At 42.7% G+C, this 20,276-nt stretch overlaps 1 protein-coding gene across 1 annotated transcript in view; it reads left to right on the top strand.

Annotated features, from left to right (window-relative positions):
* Positions 1-655: 655 nt before the first annotated feature.
* LOC101170271 (tumor necrosis factor receptor superfamily member 16) overlaps positions 656-20,276 on the top strand; it is a 31,963-nt gene continuing 12,342 nt past the window's right edge. Inside the window, exons 1-3 of the mRNA XM_011477846.3 lie at positions 656-1,233; positions 3,179-3,341; positions 12,830-13,192. Of these exons, the coding sequence (XP_011476148.2) occupies positions 1,099-1,233; positions 3,179-3,341; positions 12,830-13,192 (661 nt within the window). The 5' untranslated portion in view covers positions 656-1,098. The remainder of the gene's footprint in view (positions 1,234-3,178; positions 3,342-12,829; positions 13,193-20,276) is intronic.

Here is a 20,276-nt window from a genome sequence, read left to right as displayed (position 1 = left end):
GGTCAATAAAGAGCATGGCAGGTTTAACTTGAACTTTAAAGTCAGGAAAAAAGCTTGATTTTTCTGAATCTGACAGAAGTAAAAGAGAAAGATGACATATTTATAATGAAATGAATATTTGTATTCAACTCCTTTCAGTGGATAGGTGTGTGGTGGGTTTGTTTTGTAAGTGCGCAGATCTTTGTAATAGCGCATGCATGTAGAAACATTAGAAACACACTTTGGTATAATGCACTCCAGAAGGTCGCAGCGCATTCTCCAGTGCTTTTCAGGCATTTTTTGCTCTTTTTTCGCCGCTGGTTTCATTTGCTGTTTGGTTCATTATGGATCCATTTCAGCCCTTTAAGTTCTAATTTGAATTCTTCTCGGTTGCTTTGTGGTCACTGGGAATCGGTTTTTGCATCTTCACACTAATTTGTGCTCACGTTCCGTTCGTGTGGGATTTCATTCGTTTTGCATATGTTTTCGCTTTTCCGCATCTTTTTATGATTTAGGTTTAGTCTCTGAAGTCATGTTGCATCATTGTTAAAACATCCTTTTTTGTATAAATCTCATTTGGAAGTATTTAAGCTTCATTTTGGGATCATAAAATGCGTAAATTTCACCAGGGATGGTCAGATCCTCCTGAGGAAACTTTACATGACATAATTTGGGTTTATTTCCGCCTTTTTACCTTTTTAATAATAGTGATTCATTAAAAAGTAAATGGATGGAGAATCACTTAATGAGGACAAATGAATGTTTTCATTGTTGGATGCTACAGATGCCTATAATTAGATGCTGACGCTGCAATAAAGCAGGCTTCACGTGAGGCGGAAACAGAGGAGGGCGCGCGGATCAGGACAAGGATCAGGTTGTACTGCGGAACTATCAGGGCAATAAACCGGAGGCTGGACGTGCCCCTCTCCTCCTTCTGTGTCTCGGCTCCTCCGCAGTGCACTTGCAGCTGAGCTGAACTCCGCGCAGGACGCTCTCCTCCTCCTCCTCCTCCTCCTCCTCTTCCTCTGCGCCTCGGTGCGTGCGCTCTGCTCTGCTCGGGGGCTGATTGACGCGCGGTCGTGCGGACTCATTGAGAAAATCCGCGCCGCTGGATTTATAATGAGATGTCCTGCTGAGGGGCTCTGCTCTTCCTCACAGCGACCTGTTCTCTGCTCAAGAAGATCTGTTTCATGTGAGTCCAGCAGCAGAAGCAGGATGACTTCTGTCTCATCGGTTTTGACTTTGTGCGCGCTGGTAAGTGATGCATCTTGAATGTGTCTCCTCATCATAAGTCATCTCCAGTCTATGTTTTATTTTTCAGTCTGGGACAACTAATGTATTTATTTAAAGATTTACAGTAAAATTAAAAATCTCCCGAAAATTAAATTTTCTGGATAAAACTTGTGTGGCAGTTTTGAATTATTTCAAGTTTGGCTGTTTTGTCCTTCAGTCAAACATCTCTTGCTTTTACACGTCAGTGATGTTCAGCCCATCATCCATTCTGTTGGCTTTTCAGACAGGGATGAGAGTTGCTGCTGCTGCTGCTGCTGCTGCTGCTGGGATTTCTGCAAAGTTGAGATTTGAGCCTCATATTGCTATTCTGCCTGCAGACGCTTTGCTGTAGACTTCACAAGTAAATCTTTTTCCACCGGTTATCTCAGATAATTGAACAAGTTTTCACCTATAGCTGCATTGTTGTTTTTTTCCCTGACTGCACACAAATGCCGATTATAGAGGATGAAGCTCAGAGCAGAGGGTTTCATCCTGGCGGTAACCTGCATGTCCACAGCAGCTGGTCTAATTGGGCTGCAGGGCTCAGTCCTGTATGTGAGGCGGCACTCTGTTATGACAGCTGGTGTGAAGGGGTGGCGACAGTCGGGTGCACTTTAGTGGAACTCAATTTGGAAATAAACTCACAAATTGAGCATGAAATCCTGGAGAGCAGAACCCCGATCCGTCACACGTGTGGCTTACAGAGGTGGGTTTGCTTTGAATTTACCATCGGTTTCAGTTTGAATGAATTTCCAGGTGGATGTTACAGGAAAATGAGCTGGCCGGCAGGGACATGAAACCCCAAAGCAAACATATTTTCAGGCTGCTTCTAAAACAAGAAAAACAAATCCAAAAGACTTAAAGTCACAGACCTGGGAAGAAGTGCTGATAGAAGCAGGGTAGGGACAATATTTTAAGAAGGGGAGAGGATATAATTGGGAGGGGATTGGGAAGGAGGAATGACAGAGGGAGCTGCTGGCTCCTCGGTACATCTGTTTCTGAATGAAAGCAGGGACAGCAGGCAGGGGAGGGGCAGAGGGAGGCACGAGCAGGAGAAGAGGATGAAATGATGTCTCAGCAAATGTGAATTAGGTGGAAATGAGGTTTTACTCGTTACGTAATAAAAGCCATCGTTCATGGAATAATGACTTTCTTTGTTCTCAAACATTTGGAAAAAATTTTTACCATTCGACGCGAACACAGACTAGCAGAGGACGCCTCAGTTCTTTTGCCAGTGAGCTTTTTGGCATTTACATCAATCAGACGAGGCTGAGGCAACAACGAAAGAGAGAGGCTGGAATAAATGACAAAATAGACAAGATAAGAGGAACAATTGTCAACTTCAAAGCTTGTTTAAGAATGCATTCATGCAAACTTGCATTTTGTTTTTTACATAAAAAACTGCCTGAGCAGAAAATGTGTTTTCTCTTTCTGGTGTGCTCCTTCATATCACTGCAATGACCTGCAGCCAAACACCAGAAAACTCAGGCTTTTATCTTTGTGAGGACGTGTTTGAATCTATGTGAACCTTTTTGGAATGTGGCAACAGCTCAGCAGGTTCTCACTTGCATGCAGGTATGCTAATGGATGGATCCTAACATGCTGTAAAGTCAGGAGATGTCCAATAAAGATGGGAGTCCTTGTGGGAGTGAGATGAGAGGCAGCCGTCACCTTTGGACAGTGATTGGGATGGGCACGTGTGAACTGTTATGTGCAATTTTTTATGGTCCCCGCCTCGGCTGGGGCGGATGTACCTGCAGGGGGGCTATTAGGACCGTTTGGGCAGCAGCTCTGTTTGAAACGTTTTCCAAAGTAGGAGGAAGCGACGTGACTCATGATGAATTCAGGTTATTAGAAAAGGGGTGTTTACCTGTAATTTGCAGTAATCTTCATCCCGTTTCCTGAACCGCTGTCCCCCGTGTGCCAGGTGACTTTAGCGCAGGCAAACGAGACGGAGCGAGGTCTGGATCTGCCCTGTGGTACCGACCGGTACACCAAAGATGGAGAGTGCTGCGAAGAGTGTCCACCTGGAGAGGGAGTGGTGAGGGAATGTGGCGCCACTCAGACTGTCTGCTCTCAGTGTTTGGACAGTGAGTCATGATTTTTCATTGTTTGCACCTCACCTCAACACGTGCACGCACCAAACTCATCAGGCTGAGCTCATGCATGTGAAGGCTAAGCACTCTCAGCTCTGCCGTCAAGTTAAAAGAAACATCTCTTGTGCAAGATTTACAGTAGATGTGGTGATGAATAGCCGTGCTCATCAGAGACTGATGCTTTTTAGATTAGCCCTTCGTCGAGGATGAGAAAAGCTGCCGGCTTGTGTAAAATCCTGTGGTGTTCCACAAGTCAAACCCACAGCCATTTACATGGAGAGCAGTCGGTGGGGCCTTCCACAAACTCATCCCAGCCAACAGCAAAGCAAAAACACCAGAGCTGGTCTTCAGCTGGACCATAGATCAGTCTGCGTCGGATCCGGCCCGTCTCATCCGGCCATTATAATCTGCAATTGATGGGCCTCCTGTTTCTGTTTACTGGACCACAGATAGAACGACTAATAATAAAACAACAGCAAACAAAATTTGGCTCATTTGATCCACATTCTAAAGGTGGTCCATCATCCCAATGTTCCTAAAATATGACAGATAACACTGTTAAAGCTTTACTAGAATTCTAAAAAACAAACCTATCCATTACTACATGAATACAATGAAAAAAGTGAGCTAAACTTTGAACAGAGGATTGGTACAGTTTGACATCAGCATTGCCACCAAAAACTGGGAGTTTTTTCCCAAGTCCTGCAGCTTTTTCAATCCATCGTCAGTGTTTCTTGGACACCCATTTTTTGGTAACAGCAGATAAATTCAGAAAAATGAGATGTGAGACCAGACCCTTCTGAACAAGCACAAGAAAAGAGACAGACAATGGTTACATACATGGCAACATCTCTGTGAGCAGGTTTTACTGTTGGCACCGATAGAAACTGAAACTAGAAACAGGAACCAAAACTTTGCCTTTTTACAAAATAACTTTGTCACTAAATTGTAGAAACATCACTTCCTAATGTCTGTTTCAAGGTTTAAAAATGTTCATTATTTATACATTGACTCATTAAATAAAGCTTGATTATTGCTCTACCTATTTACATTTGCATGAACAAGATTTAATAAAAATGAAAGTAAGTGAGATATTCATAAGTTTGATTTAAGCAGTTGGTTTAAATTTTACTCACAGCTCTGTTTCTGGTGTTTTTAACATGTCCTTGTGACATGTTTCTGACTATAAAGGACATTTATAAAGAAAATTAAGCTTAAACTTGCATTTCTGGGTATTTCTTAATCCAAATCAGGAGCAGGCAAAAAAAAAAAAAAATGCTGTTAAAAAAAAAATGGTGTTAAAAAAGAGCCTGATCTGCTCCATTCCGATGAATCCATTTGCAGACCCACTTACTTTCTTTTTCCTCGTCTAACATGGCCTCTGGCTCAAAAATGAAAAGCTGGAAAGCTGTTAAATTTGCCCGCCATTTGTGTTGCATCTGCAATGTTAGTTTGTGGTTGTGAGGGGCTGTAAGCTAGTGGGAGAGCATGTAAACAGAGAACTCTAAGCAACGGGGAGGGGTAGGGGGAACGGAGTTGCTCTGTGCCATCAGTCCTGTCCACAACTCAAAGTTGAATTTCTCTAGACTTCCTGCCGCTCTGCAGAAACTATATCCTAGAAATTGACACCTTTTTTGGATCAAAACGGCAAAATCAAAATTAAAAGACCACTGGGAACGCTTTTACAATAGATCAAAAGATAATCGGAGGGGGACTTTAACACGCAAGAGGAGGAACCTGCATCCCAACATCTCAGTGGCCAAAAAAGCAGATAAAGAGTCAGAGCTGACAAAAAAAAAAAGGATGAATCATCAGACTTCACTGCTCTCTGTCGTCTCTTTTGTTACAAGAACTTATTCAAGAGAACTTGAACATCAATTCTTGAGAAATGCATGCAACTTTTAAGAAAAAAAAAGCATTTCAGATCCCATTTCTAAAGGAGTTGCAGAAAATGTATGTTTTTCTGCAGCTTGGCTATAAATGAAAAAGTATATTAAAGTTGTTTTAGTTTGACATAAAACTGTCGCCAAATAAGAAAGGTGAATTCAAGTGTAAAAAATGCTTTGCATCAACGTGGCTAAAATGGCAGAATAAATCTTAGTCTTGATGTGGGATTTGTCCCGCATGTCACTTTCCTGCAGATCGTGTGGAGATGCTAATCTTCAGCTCAGTTTTTGCATACTGTGGGCCGGCCCTCAGGACTGTCCTGATTAGGATGCGTCTGACTCAGCTCCTTTATCCTCCACTCCTCCGTGGCATCAAATCCCACCAACTGCTGTCCTGCCCCCCCCCATCCTCTCCTTTAATCACTTTTCTCAGCCAGCGTCGGCCCCTCCCAGCCGCTGTGACTCATCGCCTGCATTAGCGGATAAGATGGTGTTAAAGCAGTGGCCATCAAAAGGCACGATCTGCAAAATTTATCATGCATACTGCCACATCAGTGAATCTCTGCTCGTTTAATCCAGCTAATTAAACCATATTGAAAAGCCTATTGTGTGCCCAACAGTCAACAATTATCCTCCTCTGCAGAACAGAAGCAGTATTCACCGCTGATAAACACTCAGCAATTAAGCTGAAACTCCCGGGAGGTTGCACTCAATTTCCGGTGCAAGTTCATGTTCACATATTTAAATACTGTTTATGATTCAGTGGATATCATCTTCGTCTGCCTAGGTCAGCATGGAAGGAGCACTATGAGGCGGAGCTGGATGTTTTTTAAGGTCATAGGTCAAAAAATGAGACCTAACCTAAAAGAAAAACCAAAAAAAAAACAGGGGCCATAAATACATCCTCTAAAGTGCAGAAATTAATAATTGATGAGTAAAATTGAACACATCCATTTCCTGTCCCACCGTAAGTCTGTATTTACCACTACCCCCCAGTAATTTCCCACTTCCTGTTGGTGTAACCCCCACCCCCCACCTTACCTACTCATGGTCCTCTTCTCCCAACTGGGGACAAGTGGCAGCTTCAGCAGATATGAAATATTTATCGTTCTCCTCCACTTCTGCCCACCGTCAGGGAAAGAGGGATGAGCTGGGAAAAGCCCTCGGATGAGCTCGCCCTGAAAACTGGCTGAAGACCTGAGAGAAAAATGATTGAGGAGACAGAATGGAATTTAAGAGGAGGCCCTGGGCTGTGGACGGTAGCTCATGGGGAGTTTTAGGGAGAAGGAAAGTTAAATCCCTGGAGCGTCTGGTAGAGGGCTGAGGCGGAGCGTTCAAGAGCTGCTCCTCACTTCGGTTCAGTCGGGACACAAAGAGGGGGAAAGAGGGGTTTGACATTATAGGATTCATCCAAACACAAAAAAAGTCAAAACCATAAAAACCCATTCCAATGAAAACAGTGTTTTTGCGTTTTTATCTTGTTCTTGTGGCATTTTTCTGATGATGGAAGACACATGACAGGAAAATTTAGCTCAATATTGCGTTTCTGAAAATTTATTTATTCAAAATGTTGTGAATCAGGAGCAGAAGAAAAAATGCTGCTTGAAAAAGAACGTATTTGTGAATCCGCTCCGCTCCACTCTGATGCATCCACTTGTTGACAAATAGATTCATATACGTTTTGGTTTTCCTCGTCTGAGCTGGAATCTGGATCAAAACTGTCCGGTCGGATGGCTCCAAAATCGGTCGCCCTTTTTGTTGCACCGGTGATGTTATGTTTGGGTGTGAGCTAGCGGGAGAGAGTGTAAACAGATGGATGACGGTAAGTAGGGGACGGGCTTACTCTGCGTCAACAGTCCCCGCCCTCAACTTAGAGGTGGATTTCTACTGAGTTATTGCCGGTCTGCAGAAACTATGTCCTACAAAAAAATGACATAGACTTCTGGATTTTGGCTAAAAACTGAAAAATCATAAGCAGAAGACCACTGGGGTGACTTTAGAAGTTAAAGCTAAAACCTCACTAGCTGTCACGCACCTAGGTGTGTGAAATTTGCTCTCCGCATATAGCCCATCCCCTGGGGGGGGGGAGCCACGCACAGGAAGCATTTGGTGGTCCAACCCCTTCATGCTGAGTGTCAAGCAGGGCGGCATTGGGCCCCATTTTTAGAGACTTTTGTTTGAGTAGACCCCACTGCTTAATCATAATGCTAAAACACCTGTTTTGAATCTGGGGGTGGGCAGTGATTGCACACAGAAATGTTTGTGGAAGATTTTGAATGTTGATCATTTATCTTTGGGGTCTTGAGGGTCAGCAGCTGAATCCGTGGAGCCTGGAAAGGTTACCCTGGAAGTGCTGATTGTTAGGATCATCGAGGAGCTTCAAGGCCATTCATGTCTACATTATTGATGACACTAATGGGACTGAAGCACATCAGTCATAGGAAGTGGCACCTTTTAAGTGCTAAACGCCCCCCACTCATGGTCACATCTCCTCTACGCAACAAGACTTGAACACTGGAGAGCTGATCGTCACTGAAGTGTGGAAAATCAGAAAGAAGGTCATATTTTATTAATAAAGACACTGCCCCCCCCCCCCCCCCCAGTCTTTCGCTGGCCTTTGACTTTTATCATTTTAGCCTGAGATGAAGGCATTGATGCATAAAACAGTAGCACCTTTTCAGCAAGCGGGACCTAAAGATGCTCAAAATGACAGAGAAAGCCTGTATGCTGAGCACTAACTGAAACAAATTCAGGAGGTCTTTAAAGTCCCTCTCTGATCCTCTTTTGATCTATTCTAAAAGCGTTTCCATTTCCTTTATGACATTATGACTACCCCGTTTTTTTCCCTCCAAAATACGGTGGCCCAGAAGGGTCACAACACAACACATTAACTTTATACACAACACACTAACTTTACACACAACACATTAACTTTACACACAACACACTAACTTTACACACAACACACTAACTTTACACACAACACACTAACTTTACACACAACAGATTAACTTTACACACAACACATTAACTTTAAACACAACACATTAACTTTACACACAACACATTAACTTAACACACAACACATTAACTCACAACACAACACAATAACTCACAACACAACACATTAACTCACAACACAACACAATAACTCACAACACAACACATTAACTCACAACACAACACATTAACTCATGGCCCAGAAGGGTCACAACACAACACATTAACTTACCTCACAACACATTAACTCACAACGGAAGTAAAGCAGCAATTGAAGTGCTTTTATTCTGAAATTTCTATTGGGCTGAGCAGCTAACTACCTAACAGAAAGTAATGTCACAGTGAGCTGTGGAGGGAGCTGCACGCACGCTCCTCTCCTCTCACACAGGCACGTGCAGTCCCCAACACACACGCACACACAGGACGGAGCGGAAAAAAGGAGAGGAGAGGAGCGCGCGTGCAGCGACAGAGGGGGGTGTCAGAGCGGAGGGTGGAGTGTGTGTTCATATTGTGTGTGTTTAGAGGAAGGAGAACCGTAGTAAAGACAAAGTTTCTGGCAACACTGCTGCTAGCTTCTCTTGTAGCAATAACATGCTCCCTCCACAGCTCACTGTGACATTACTTTCTGTTAGGTAGTTAGCTGCTCAGCCCAGTAGAAATTTCAGAATAAAAGCACTTCAATTGCTGCTTTACTTCCGTTGTGAGTTAATGTGTTGTGAGGTAAGTTAATGTGTTGTGTTGTGACCCTTCTGGGCCATGAGTTAATGTGTTGTGTTGTGAGTTAATGTGTTGTGTTGTGAGTTATTGTGTTGTGTTGTGAGTTAATGTGTTGTGTTGTGAGTTAATGTGTTGTGTTGTGAGCTATTGTGTTGTGTTGTGAGTTAATGTGTTGTGTTGTGAGCTATTGTGTTGTGTTGTGAGTTAATGTGTTGTGTGTAAAGTTAATGTGTTGTGTATAAAGTTAATGTGTTGTGTGTAAAGTTAATGTGTTTTGTATAAAGTTAATGTGTTGTGTGTAAAGTTAATGTGTTGTGTGTAAAGTTAGTGTGTTGTGTATAAAGTTAATGTGTTGTGTTGTGACCCTTCTGGGCCACCGTACCAAAATCCAAAAAAACCTGTTTCTTTTTTTTAGGACATGGCTTCTGCATAGCAGCAGGAGTTCATTAGAAATACACTTTTGAGTTGTGGGTGGGACTGTTGGCACGGAACAAACCCGCCCCTTCCCATCATCCATCTGTTTACACTCCCTGGAGCCATGCAGCTGTACAGTTTTGAGCTAGATGCCAGCTCGGAAGAGGAAAACAAACATGTACATGAATCTACTCGTCTACAGGTGGCTGCATCAGAATGGAGCGGAGCAGGGAGCTTGTGACCCGCCCAGCGGACATTCTTCATCACAAATACGTTCTTTTTCAAACAGCATTTTCTCCTAATTCATAACAATTTGAATAAAATACATACTAAGAAATGGAACATGAAGCACCCACAATGTTTCCTTTTATAGCCACAGTACCACTGGGTATTTATATGGTATCTACTTGTTTCCTGCGTTGTACCTGTGAGGTACCTATACAATATTTACATTGTACTTGCGTTGTACCCATGTGCTGCTCACATAGTGGTGGTTGCTATTTGTCTTACTTTTGTAGCTCTGTATTACACGTTTCATGGTACTTACCATGTGTAGGGAGAGAGCAAGTACACAAAACGTATAGTCCCTTGAACATACCGGTACACGGTAAGTTTATGTGTGTCATGGTACTTACCGTGTGTAAGAAGAGATAACTGGAAATGTTCTTTTTTTAGTTTGGTTTAAAACAGGAAATGTTCTTTTTTTAGTTTGGTTTAAAACAGGAAATGTTTTTTTTTTTTAGTTTGGTTTAAAACAGGAAATGTTTTTTTGTTTGGCTGACAAAATGTTATCAAAGATTGCTGTTGATTTTTTATTTGATCTTATTTACCTTCAAATTGGTCACGTGTTACTTGATGACAGTTGGAATGATGTTCTGTGTGTTGGTTGCAAGTAAATATGTGTGTTATTTGTTAAACACATGCTAAAAGTATTGTAAGAACATCCAAAGAGAGACAAAATTGGTACCATATGACTCCTCCATTGTGAGAAAAATGCCACAACGTTAAAAACACCAAAAATAAGATTTCTATTGCAGTGGATCGGAGAAAACAGAGACTTTCATGCTCACATATTTTAAATTCGCACTACCTTGAAGGTCGATTGTTTAAGTCTTAGGTGTTCAGTCAGTCCTTCCCCACCTTTGCCGCCAGAGGGTAGTTTAGAAAAAGTTGCATCTGATGGCTTTGGAGGAAGGAGAACCTACAAAAAACAACACAAAAAAAAAAGACGCTTGTTGATCCATTTCCCCTTCCAGTGGCTCGACTGCCCTCCCTTAACTCTTTGATTACAAAATTAGCTTTTTTAGATTAGATTTCGACAGACCACCCTCAGAGGCTGTTGCTTCAATTACGCCGCGACAAACACTCTAGATCCACTCGAGCACATCGAGCATCTGCCAGCCGCTTGTCCTGCCTCCTTCCTACCTGTCTCCATATCGTCGGCTCCATCTGCTGCGCTCAGGCTGCCTGTAGGATTTGACAGGCCTCAACGTCGGCTGCTTGGCTCTACAGCTGTTTACAAGGTGTTAAGCATTTTGGTTGGTGCAACTGTTTACATACAATGCAGACGCGCGTCCCAGGACATTGCAGCTCTGACGGATGGAGAAAACTCAGAAACATGTGGAGAAACAGATAAGAGTTGCTCAATGGAGCCCAAGCGTATACAGCTATACAGCTTTATTTAGAATTCCAGCAGTAAATTATGAAACAAAACCTTTTCACACAACAAGCCTGCAAGAAATTACTGCATGCCATCAAAAGCAATGCAGTTGCAAACCCTCTTGTGCTTTCATCTCCTGCTGGGAAGCTTTAACACCAGCTTTGGTTTCATGCCATGATTTACTCGGTTTTCCGTGCAAAACCTGAAAGGTGACGCTCTCCCGTGCAGCTCGTCACAGAAAATGAAAGTTGGATTTTGGAGAATAGTGATGCTGCCATGAATCTGTTTCTTTTCACCCCGTCAACTGCTACCAACACGCATGCACAGACTATCTCAGCATGCGTGATTCAGAGGGCTTCCAATTATATCTGACAATAATTCTAGATGAAAACGCAGCCTCAATACAATGTGTTTCGCCCCAAGGAGCTCTTAGTGCAGGAATAAGCTAATTTGAGGTCATCTCTTCCAAAACCTCTTGACACAAAATGTTCCTGGAGAGCAAATTTAAAGAGCCTGCAGTAATTGAAAGGAAGCAAGCAACTGGACACCAAACGCTTTTAGCTCATCTGGACAAAGTCAGAGGCTAAATCTCTATTGCCCCCAAAACCCCTACGAAAAAAATCTATAAAATGCTCTGTGTCTAATGCTCAGCTCGAAAATGAACCGGCTGTTTGCAGAGTTCATCACTTCTTGAGGAGGTTCAGGAAACAAGCTGTCAGAATTTAGAGGTGACTCACTCTTTTGGTCAAGGAAGGGCTGCTGTCCTGGACTGCAGACAGCTTCAGTCAGATATAGTTTGGCTGAGATGGAAATCTTTAAATACATTTAATGAAATTCTGCAAAATTATTTGTGCCTGTCAGAAGATATCTGCTTTTGAGATTGAGGATCTTTCATGAGGTGCCATCACTGATTAACCATCAGGGTTATAGCCAAGTTGAAGCTGGCAGAGGGTCCAGACCTACTAGATGCACTAATTTTGGATCTTTTTGTCATATTCATTAAAGGATCTGTTCCAGAATATCATAGTTCTTACAGATATCCAGAAACAATAAAGTTTAAAGGTGAGTCTGATATTTTCTGAAAACAACAGCTTGTCTGAAAACGTTAAAAGTGTCCATTTCAACAGAATAAACAAGAATATTCCTTCTTAGTTAGAGTTTCGTTGTTTCTGCTGCAGGATAAACATATATCACACCCAGCAGCAGTTGAAAATGTAAAAAGTCTTGAGAGTGCACAAACGCTTCTCTCAGATCACAGCAGTTTACTTAGCGCCGCACAAACACAGAAATCAATAAAGTTATGAGGAAAACAAGCTTTCAGCTCACGCCTCAGTGAGAGTACGGCACTCATACAGGAGCAAAAGTCAGTGCTGCCTCCTAATGAACAACCAATAAACAGGATTATCATCATTGCTCACAATACAGTCCCACTCCCAACATTTTTTGATCTAGTTTCAAAGTGTTCCTAGTGGTCTTTTAATTAAGATTATTCTGTTTTTAGCCAAAATCCCAAAACCTGTATTGTTTTCTTGGACATAGTGTCTGCAGAGCGGCAGTAGTTCACTGGAAATTCAGCTCTGAGTTGTGGGTGAAACAGTTGGCGCACAGCAACGCCACTGATTCACAACATTTTGAATAAATAAGTATTGAGAAATGCAATTGTGAGCTAATTTTTTAATATGTCCTCCATCCTCAGAAAAATGTTAAAAGCCAAAGACATCCTTTTCATCGTAGTTGGTCTATGGATTTCCTTCAATGTGTCATCTTCTCTCTAACACCGGCTTTCCTGATCTTGTTTTCTGCAGGTGAGACCTTCTCAGAGAGCTACAGCCTCACAGAGAAGTGCATGCCATGCACTCAGTGTGTCGGTTTGATGCGGATGGTGGCGCCCTGCACCGACATCAGTGACGCAAAATGTCAGTGCGACTACAACTTCTACTTTAACCCGCTGTCCGATCGCTGTGAGAGGTGCACGGTGTGCCCGAGGGGTCAGGGCGTGTACTCCCAGTGTGATCATGACCAGGACACGGTCTGTGAGGACTGCGTGGATGAGACGTACTCCGATCAGGACAGTTCAGTGGAACCCTGCCTGCCCTGCACCATCTGTGAGGAGGACCTGGAGACACTGGAGTCTGAGTGCACACCCACCACAGACGCTGTGTGCTTTAGTAAGTCTGCAGCACTTTTAGTCACTTCGATGCCCGTTCAAGTGACCTTTGCAGGAATTTTTAATCGTTTTAACATGACAGTCACCGATTTAGTGTTGAAAGAAATTATCCACCCCTTTGATTTGTTCAAAAACAGCAAACAGATTGACAATGAATATTTATGCAATAATCAAGTGTATGGGCAGCATCTTTACGAATGGCTGCCATTTGGGATTTTTCTGGTGGCTAATGCGCTTTTCTGGAAGAGGGGATCCTAAGGTACATCCATGCCAAATTTGCCGCCTGTACCACAAAATGCACAGTTTGTCTGAAATATCAACCTAACCCGCTGATGCAGAGGTGGGACGCAATTTTTGAACTAAACTAGGGGCAGAGAAGTGCACTTATCTTTGCATTAATTACATCAGGCTCAACTGGACAATTCAGGGTTAAATAACAAAATATTTTAACAGTAAAAAAAAGAATTCTGGCAGTTTTACTTTGAATTTGCAAAGCGGTTTAAAGAGGTTATGAGTTCTGTGAGCTGGATTAGGTTCAGGCTCATTTCCGTCATTATTTGTGAACAAATTTTTTTTTTTATTTAACGACAACAAAGCACTCAAAAGTTGAAAAGATTTCATCAGCTACAAATTCTAAGTTTATTTAATCCAAACAACTGCAAACTATGTCCTGAAAAGAGTGATGTGTCTCTGCTGCCAAAGATGGTGAATGTTGTTGTTTGGTCTGCATCAGTGTTTAAATACCTGAACCGAGCATGAGTTTGTTTGCACCAAGAGCAGAAATTAGGCGTGCAGGAACCTTCAGCGGAGACCCCAGCAGCTTCAGCACCACCAACTGCACACTGTATTCAAGTTATTTCAAGCTGGCTTTGAGGCGTTATACATAAGTCACTGGGGGGGTGACCGGGGAGGCTAAAGGTCAAGCTGGTCAGACTTTCAAACAACCAGGAGTTGAAAGTTTTAGCATTAAAAGGTCACAGCCTGCTGCAGAGTCAACACAGAGACGATCAATAACGCGCTCGGCCAGCGAACACGCCTGAGTTGCTCATGTCGGACAGTGGAGGGCCCAAGGAAGCTGTAAATCTTTTTGGGTCAGGCCAGGCATGAAATTGATCTGATCCTCGCTTTGTTTGGCATCTCTCTGGATATCCAAGATAAAAATCTGCCCTTGAAGCCATAACAAAAAAAAAAACACAGTGGGAAATGTTCAACGCTCATCTTCAGAAGCCTCTTTTGCCAAAGAGTGACCCTGAGATCAGACTGACAGTCCTGTAAAAATCTACATTTTACACTCACTTTTCATAAAGAGAAAAATGCCATATTATTCCATGGGTTTCAAGGCCTCACACATTAGCTTCCATGTGAGTCTGTTACGGTATTCAACCATAAAAAGATCTGCCAATGCTTGTGTTAGCTTCCAGGAGCCTCTCTGGGTGTTGAACGCCACGAACTGTTGAGTGATACGACTTGGAGTGATTGATGAAAGAGAAAAACAACAAATAAAATCATTAATGACTCAACAACTTTTCCTTGCGTGCAGCCAAACCCCCTCAGAGGTGCAACTTCATCAGAAAATCACCACCAAAGTAGCTGTGAACATAAACAAGGCTCTCGGAAATGTGGCTCATTTTCATTCTTGACTGCGTTTTACATTGCGACTCGCCAGATGATGTTCATACAGTAAATGCTTTCTGAAATAACCGCAAGATGTTCACGGATATCTGCTCACTGCACCAACAACACAGCTGTTTGCTGCTCTTCCAGAGCCCACCCAAGGAGCTCAACTTTGACCCGCCTTGTCCTGAGACACAGAAACACAGAAGCAGTAATGCTGCAGATTGGGGACAGCGTCATCAGTGACTTTATGAACGGAGAGCGCTGTCTGATAGCACCACTGGGTGTGCAGTAATGGCTTTGCTGACATATGGAGTGGTGGAGTGGTGATGTTTCCAGGCTTCCATGGTGGTCTCTGATGGATGTTCATATCGGTTTGTTTTCTGCAGAACAAAAATGTTCCTCCCTGGGATTCTGCATTTCTCCCACTTAGACTTTTTTTTTTTTATTAGCATTTCTTTTTTCAGCCCACTTTAGTTTAGATTTTGATTGGGGGAGTTTACAATTCCCCAAATCCCCAGTTCATATCCAGCTGTCAGCAAGTGTCAATTACGAGATACAATGACAGGGACAGAGCGGTGCAAACAGACAGAGAGCTGCAGCATATGTGCTGTGCTGGTATTCTATGCTGAGGGGTCGATATGAGTCCTGGGATTTCTTCTGCTCACGCTCAGGTTTCGCTGAGTGACCTCTATGAGCTCCCACACATGACTGCAAGATGCACACACGCTGACAAGCTTTAGATGCACAAAACAATTTTTTATGAGAACGTAAGATCGATGCAGTGCCTCCTCCCGCCTAGTCTAATTCTTCCAGATTTTTCTTGAAATCCAGGCAGCTCTAAAGCATCTTTGATGTGATGCTGAAAATCCTTCCCGTCTTTTCCTTCATCTTCAGGTTACTGTCCGCTTTGGCCTCGTCGCTGTTTATCCAGGAGGTGCTGTTCACGCTCCGCTTCAGCTGGAAATGTTTAGCACGTGTTTGTCTGCTGCAGCCAGAGAGGCAAAGATTAAAAACACAGACATCACTCCTGTCTGGTCAGACGGTGCTCATCACCCCCCCCCCCCCACACACACACACACACACATAAGTGGACGGGCGGGTGGAGGTGGCGGAAGGTGCCCAGTGTGCTTTCAACGCCTCCGTCACTGCGGCATAATTACTAGTGCTAATCAGAGCACTTTACAGCAGCTCCTCTGTTCCTCTGAACCCCCCCCCCCCCCTCGCTTTTTGCTCAACCCCACCCCCCAGCGCTCTTCCTATTAACTCCCCTCAACAGAAGACAGAGCGCTCACTTGAATAATTGGCAGGACGTGTGTGTGTGATGGATGTGTGCGACAGGCAGTGGAGATAGAAGCCGAGCTGAGACAGAGGGAGAGTGTTTGGCGGCTGATAAAGAGGTCATTGTGCATGTGCTGCGCATGATAGTCGCTCATCTCCACCCTGAACCATAAGCGGGTGCGCTTGGGACGGGGGGGGGTTTGGCGTCCATGCGAAGACCTGAGTGGCTCATAAAAATGAAAACTTTTCCTCTGACCTCCTCGTCATGTCCTCACCCTGCCATCAAACATATCCTTGTCCGCTCTCGTAAAGGTCGGGGCTTGCTTTTCTGTTTTTTTTCAAACCCTGAGTGGAACAGTTAAAGGTCCACCTTCACCTTTTAGCTCATATTCTGTTGCAGCTCAGGTGCGCCAGACAGCCGGCTGCGTTTCAGGCCCGAAACCAGAGACAATAGAGGTGTTGCATTCGGTGTTGAGTCAAGTTTATATGAAGGCTACCCTCAGGAGAACCGTCAGCTAGGACTGAGAAGGTCAATTTACAGCTTTTGTTGAGGTGGGACCGACTGATGGAAATATACAGTACATCTGTGGAGGAAGAGCTTCACAGAGCACCAATAAAGCTGTGGGATGACCGATAATCCAGCGCCTTCTTAGATTGACCATCTGCACATGTAAACTCTTTTTTTCCCCACACCTTCCATTCACACTTTATTCCATTTGCAAGCTCATATTGCATTGCTAATACCATTAGTGAGGCCTGCATGGGGCGAATGATGTATGGCGGAGCAGAGGAAACCTGACTACATCAGAGGGAAGGTCAAGAAACGCATGTAATACAGACGCCGATGTTCCAGCGTTCTCCCGACGTTTCCTCCTTTTAGACAGATCTGAATCAATAGTGCTGCTTTAAATAGCTCCGTGTCTCCAGTCTGCGTGTTTCTATGTATGGCGTGCACATGTGCGGGATCTTTCTGAAAGATGCTTTCTAACGTTACGGTAAACCAAGACTCCAACGAGAGGCAGGACTGCTTTGTCATCGCCACGCGGACCCTTTAAAACAAACAGACGTCTCCAGAATGTCCACATAAGCGGAAGATCCCTCTGGCCTTTTTTAAATGAGTTACTGTTTTTCAATTATGCAGAGGATCAATGTGGAGAAACTTGACTATCTGCCACGTGAGAAAAGTGCCGTTGGCTGCAACGCTCCACTTTGTTCTTTATGTCTGTTTTAGCCTTCAGCAATTAATTCATGATGTGCTTTTTTTTTTTTTTTTTTTTTTAACACTGAGTGCTTTTAGTTTGAAGCACAGCAAAATGTTCACTCTTCATTGCACTGCATCCAGAGAAAACTAGACTTCCTGACTCTCCTACTTCAGTAGAAGCCCCAACTGATGATGAGGGATTCTTCTGTTTAACTACAGAATCTTTTAAAACAAAAGTTTGTGACCATTTCAAAGTAAGTTTTTTCAATTATTTACAGAATTTTCCCCAGAAATCCTCGGCAACTCCTTTTTCTTTGTTTCAGAGCAGCTCAGATCAAACCGTCAAAAAACTTTGAGGATTGTTCAGAATAATCAGGACATCGTTTCTGGATAGGCTGTTAAATTATTAAAATGTGATATCTGAGGTGCTGGGAGCACCACACATGGAATTTTATTTTCCCCTAATGCATGAGGGTGGAGGTGCAAATCTAGGAGGAGGATGCTTCAAACTGTTGAGAAAAAAAACAACAATTATCATGGAGCCAAATTGGGGCCAACAGTTTTGAAATCCTAAACACAACAACTTAAAACTGAGAAACTAGTGTTAAAACTCAAAACAAATGAAAAAGAAAAACCAACTTTGCAAAAGAGAATGATGATTTCTGCAAGTCAAATATAACCTTGATTTCTTTTCTGTTTCAAATTTTCTGTTTTTAAGTTTCAAAACTCAAATATTCACTTTCACAGTTGTTCCAATCCTGAGCACAGAGCCTATTCAGACTGAGGAACTTAAAAATGAAGCAAGCTCAGTCTGAATGGAAAAGAACCAAGACCACCGCTCTGACCCATCTTTCCAGTTGTTCTGGGTTCATTTCCGAGTTTCCATAGTCTGAACAGGAACCGTATTCGTTCTGGATTATCGGGTGAAACGGGTTTATCGTGTTTTCATTTTCTGGTAGTAAGGCAAGGCAAGGCAAGTTTATTTGTATAGCACAATTCATACACAAAGTAATTCAAGGTGCTTCACAAAACAGAAAAATGCATTAAAATCACAATACATCATAGAAATAATCAACGTAAAATTTACTTTAAAAGAAAAGAAAAATTTGAAAATTGATTTAAAAATAAAGGAAGGAAAAGAAAGAAAAGTGCAGATAGGACCTTTCAGTCATACACACGGCTAAACAGAAATGTTTTAATTCTAGATTTGAACATGAACACAGAGGAGGCCTGTCTTACGACTTCAGGGAGGCTGTTCCAGATTTTAGCAGCAGAATATTGAAACGCTGATTCCCCTTGTTTAGTTCCTCAGAGTACGAGATGGTTCATATGGCACTAACATGTCAGAGATGTACTTTGGTGCGCGGCCATGGAGAGACTTGTACACAAGCAGAGCTGCTTTGAAGTCTATTCTTTGAGGTACAGGGAGCCAGTGCAGAGACCTGAGCACAGGACTAATGTGATCATACTTCCTGGTTCTGGTCAGGACTCGAGCAGCAGCATTCTGGATGTACTGAAGCTGTTTTACAGCTCGTTTGGAGAGGCCGGTGAGCAGGCCGTTACAGTAGTCTAACCTACTGGAGACAAATGCATGAATAAGTATCTCCAGGTCTCGCTTTGAGATTATGTTTTTGATTTTGGCAATGTTTTTCAGATGGTAAAATGCCGCTGATGTTACTGACTTGATATGGCTGTTAAAGTTTAGGTCAGAGTCCATGATTACCCCTAGATTTCTGACTTGATTTGAGGGTTTAAGAGACAGAGAATGACGGTAGCTGCTGACACTTTCTCTTTGTTTCTGTGGGCCAAAAATAATAACTTCGGTCTTGTTTGAGTTTAGCTGGAGAAAGTTGTTCTGCATCCACGCACTGATCTGTTGGAGGCAGTGGCTGAGTGAATCCACCGGCCCATATTCACCTGTTGTCAGTGACACATAGAGCTGAGTATCATCTGCATAGTTGTGATAAGATATGTTATTACTGCGTATTAACTGCCCTAGTGGCAGCATATAGAGGTTGAACAGAAGGGGTCCCAGGATCGATCCCTGGGGCACACCACAAGTCAAGGCCATGTAGTCTGAGACACAACTCCCAATTTCAACAAAATATTTCCTGTCTTCTAGATAAGACTTGAGCCAACTCAGGGCAGATCCAGAGATGCCAACAAAGTCTTGGAGTCTGTGCAAAAGGATCCCATGATCAACAGTATCAAAGGCAGCGCTCAGGTCTAGCAGGATTAAGACAGTGACAGTTGACTAGTAATTGCCTGGTTTCCACTGTCAGTGAATGTACCAAGCCTGAAACTCCCACCAACATCATTCTGATTGTTCCGTCTTCTAAGCCCCACCCCAACGTGCCAGAAAGGGGCCTAAAGTCGAAACTGAAGATTTCTGATTTGAAACTGGAAAAAAAGATTTGAAAGTGAAAATTTCAGTTTAGAAACTTAAAAACAGAAAATTTGAAACAGAAAAAAAAATCAAGGTTTGATTTGCAGAAATCATCACTCACTTTTTTTTAAATTTGATTTTGAAATGGTTCAAGCAATCAAAGAATGAGTAAAGCATAATACAATAAAATCAGCAGTTTTCGATACAAGGAAGTATCAAACTTAAGATAATTGGATAATTTAAAGTCGGGTGTTTATTTTGAGTTTTAACACCAGTTTTTTAGATTTCAGTTATTAACCTAAATGCCTGAACATCTTTTTTAATCAGTTCATACGAAACGTTTGTTCTCTCAGTGACTTTTAATTGAGAGAACGCTGAGGCGTTTCTAATCTGAGTTATGGTGAGTTAAATTCTGAATTAGTAAATTGTGTAAGCATCCTAATGAACAGACAGACAGACAGACAGCTATATACACACACATATATATTATTAATGAAGCAATAAGTCCATCTCTGCTCTGACTTCTCACTATAATCTTTTTTGCATACATAATATTAAAACTGCTGCAGTTAAACAGCATGGGGTCTTCATGGGAACAGTCCT

The sequence above is a fragment of the Oryzias latipes genome, chromosome 8 (genome assembly GCF_002234675.1).
Source record: "Oryzias latipes chromosome 8, ASM223467v1".
In the NCBI taxonomy this organism is placed as follows: Eukaryota; Metazoa; Chordata; class Actinopteri; order Beloniformes; family Adrianichthyidae; genus Oryzias; species Oryzias latipes.
The sequence above is the reverse complement of the archived record's forward strand: the minus strand, read 5'-3'. Positions and strand labels throughout refer to the sequence as shown.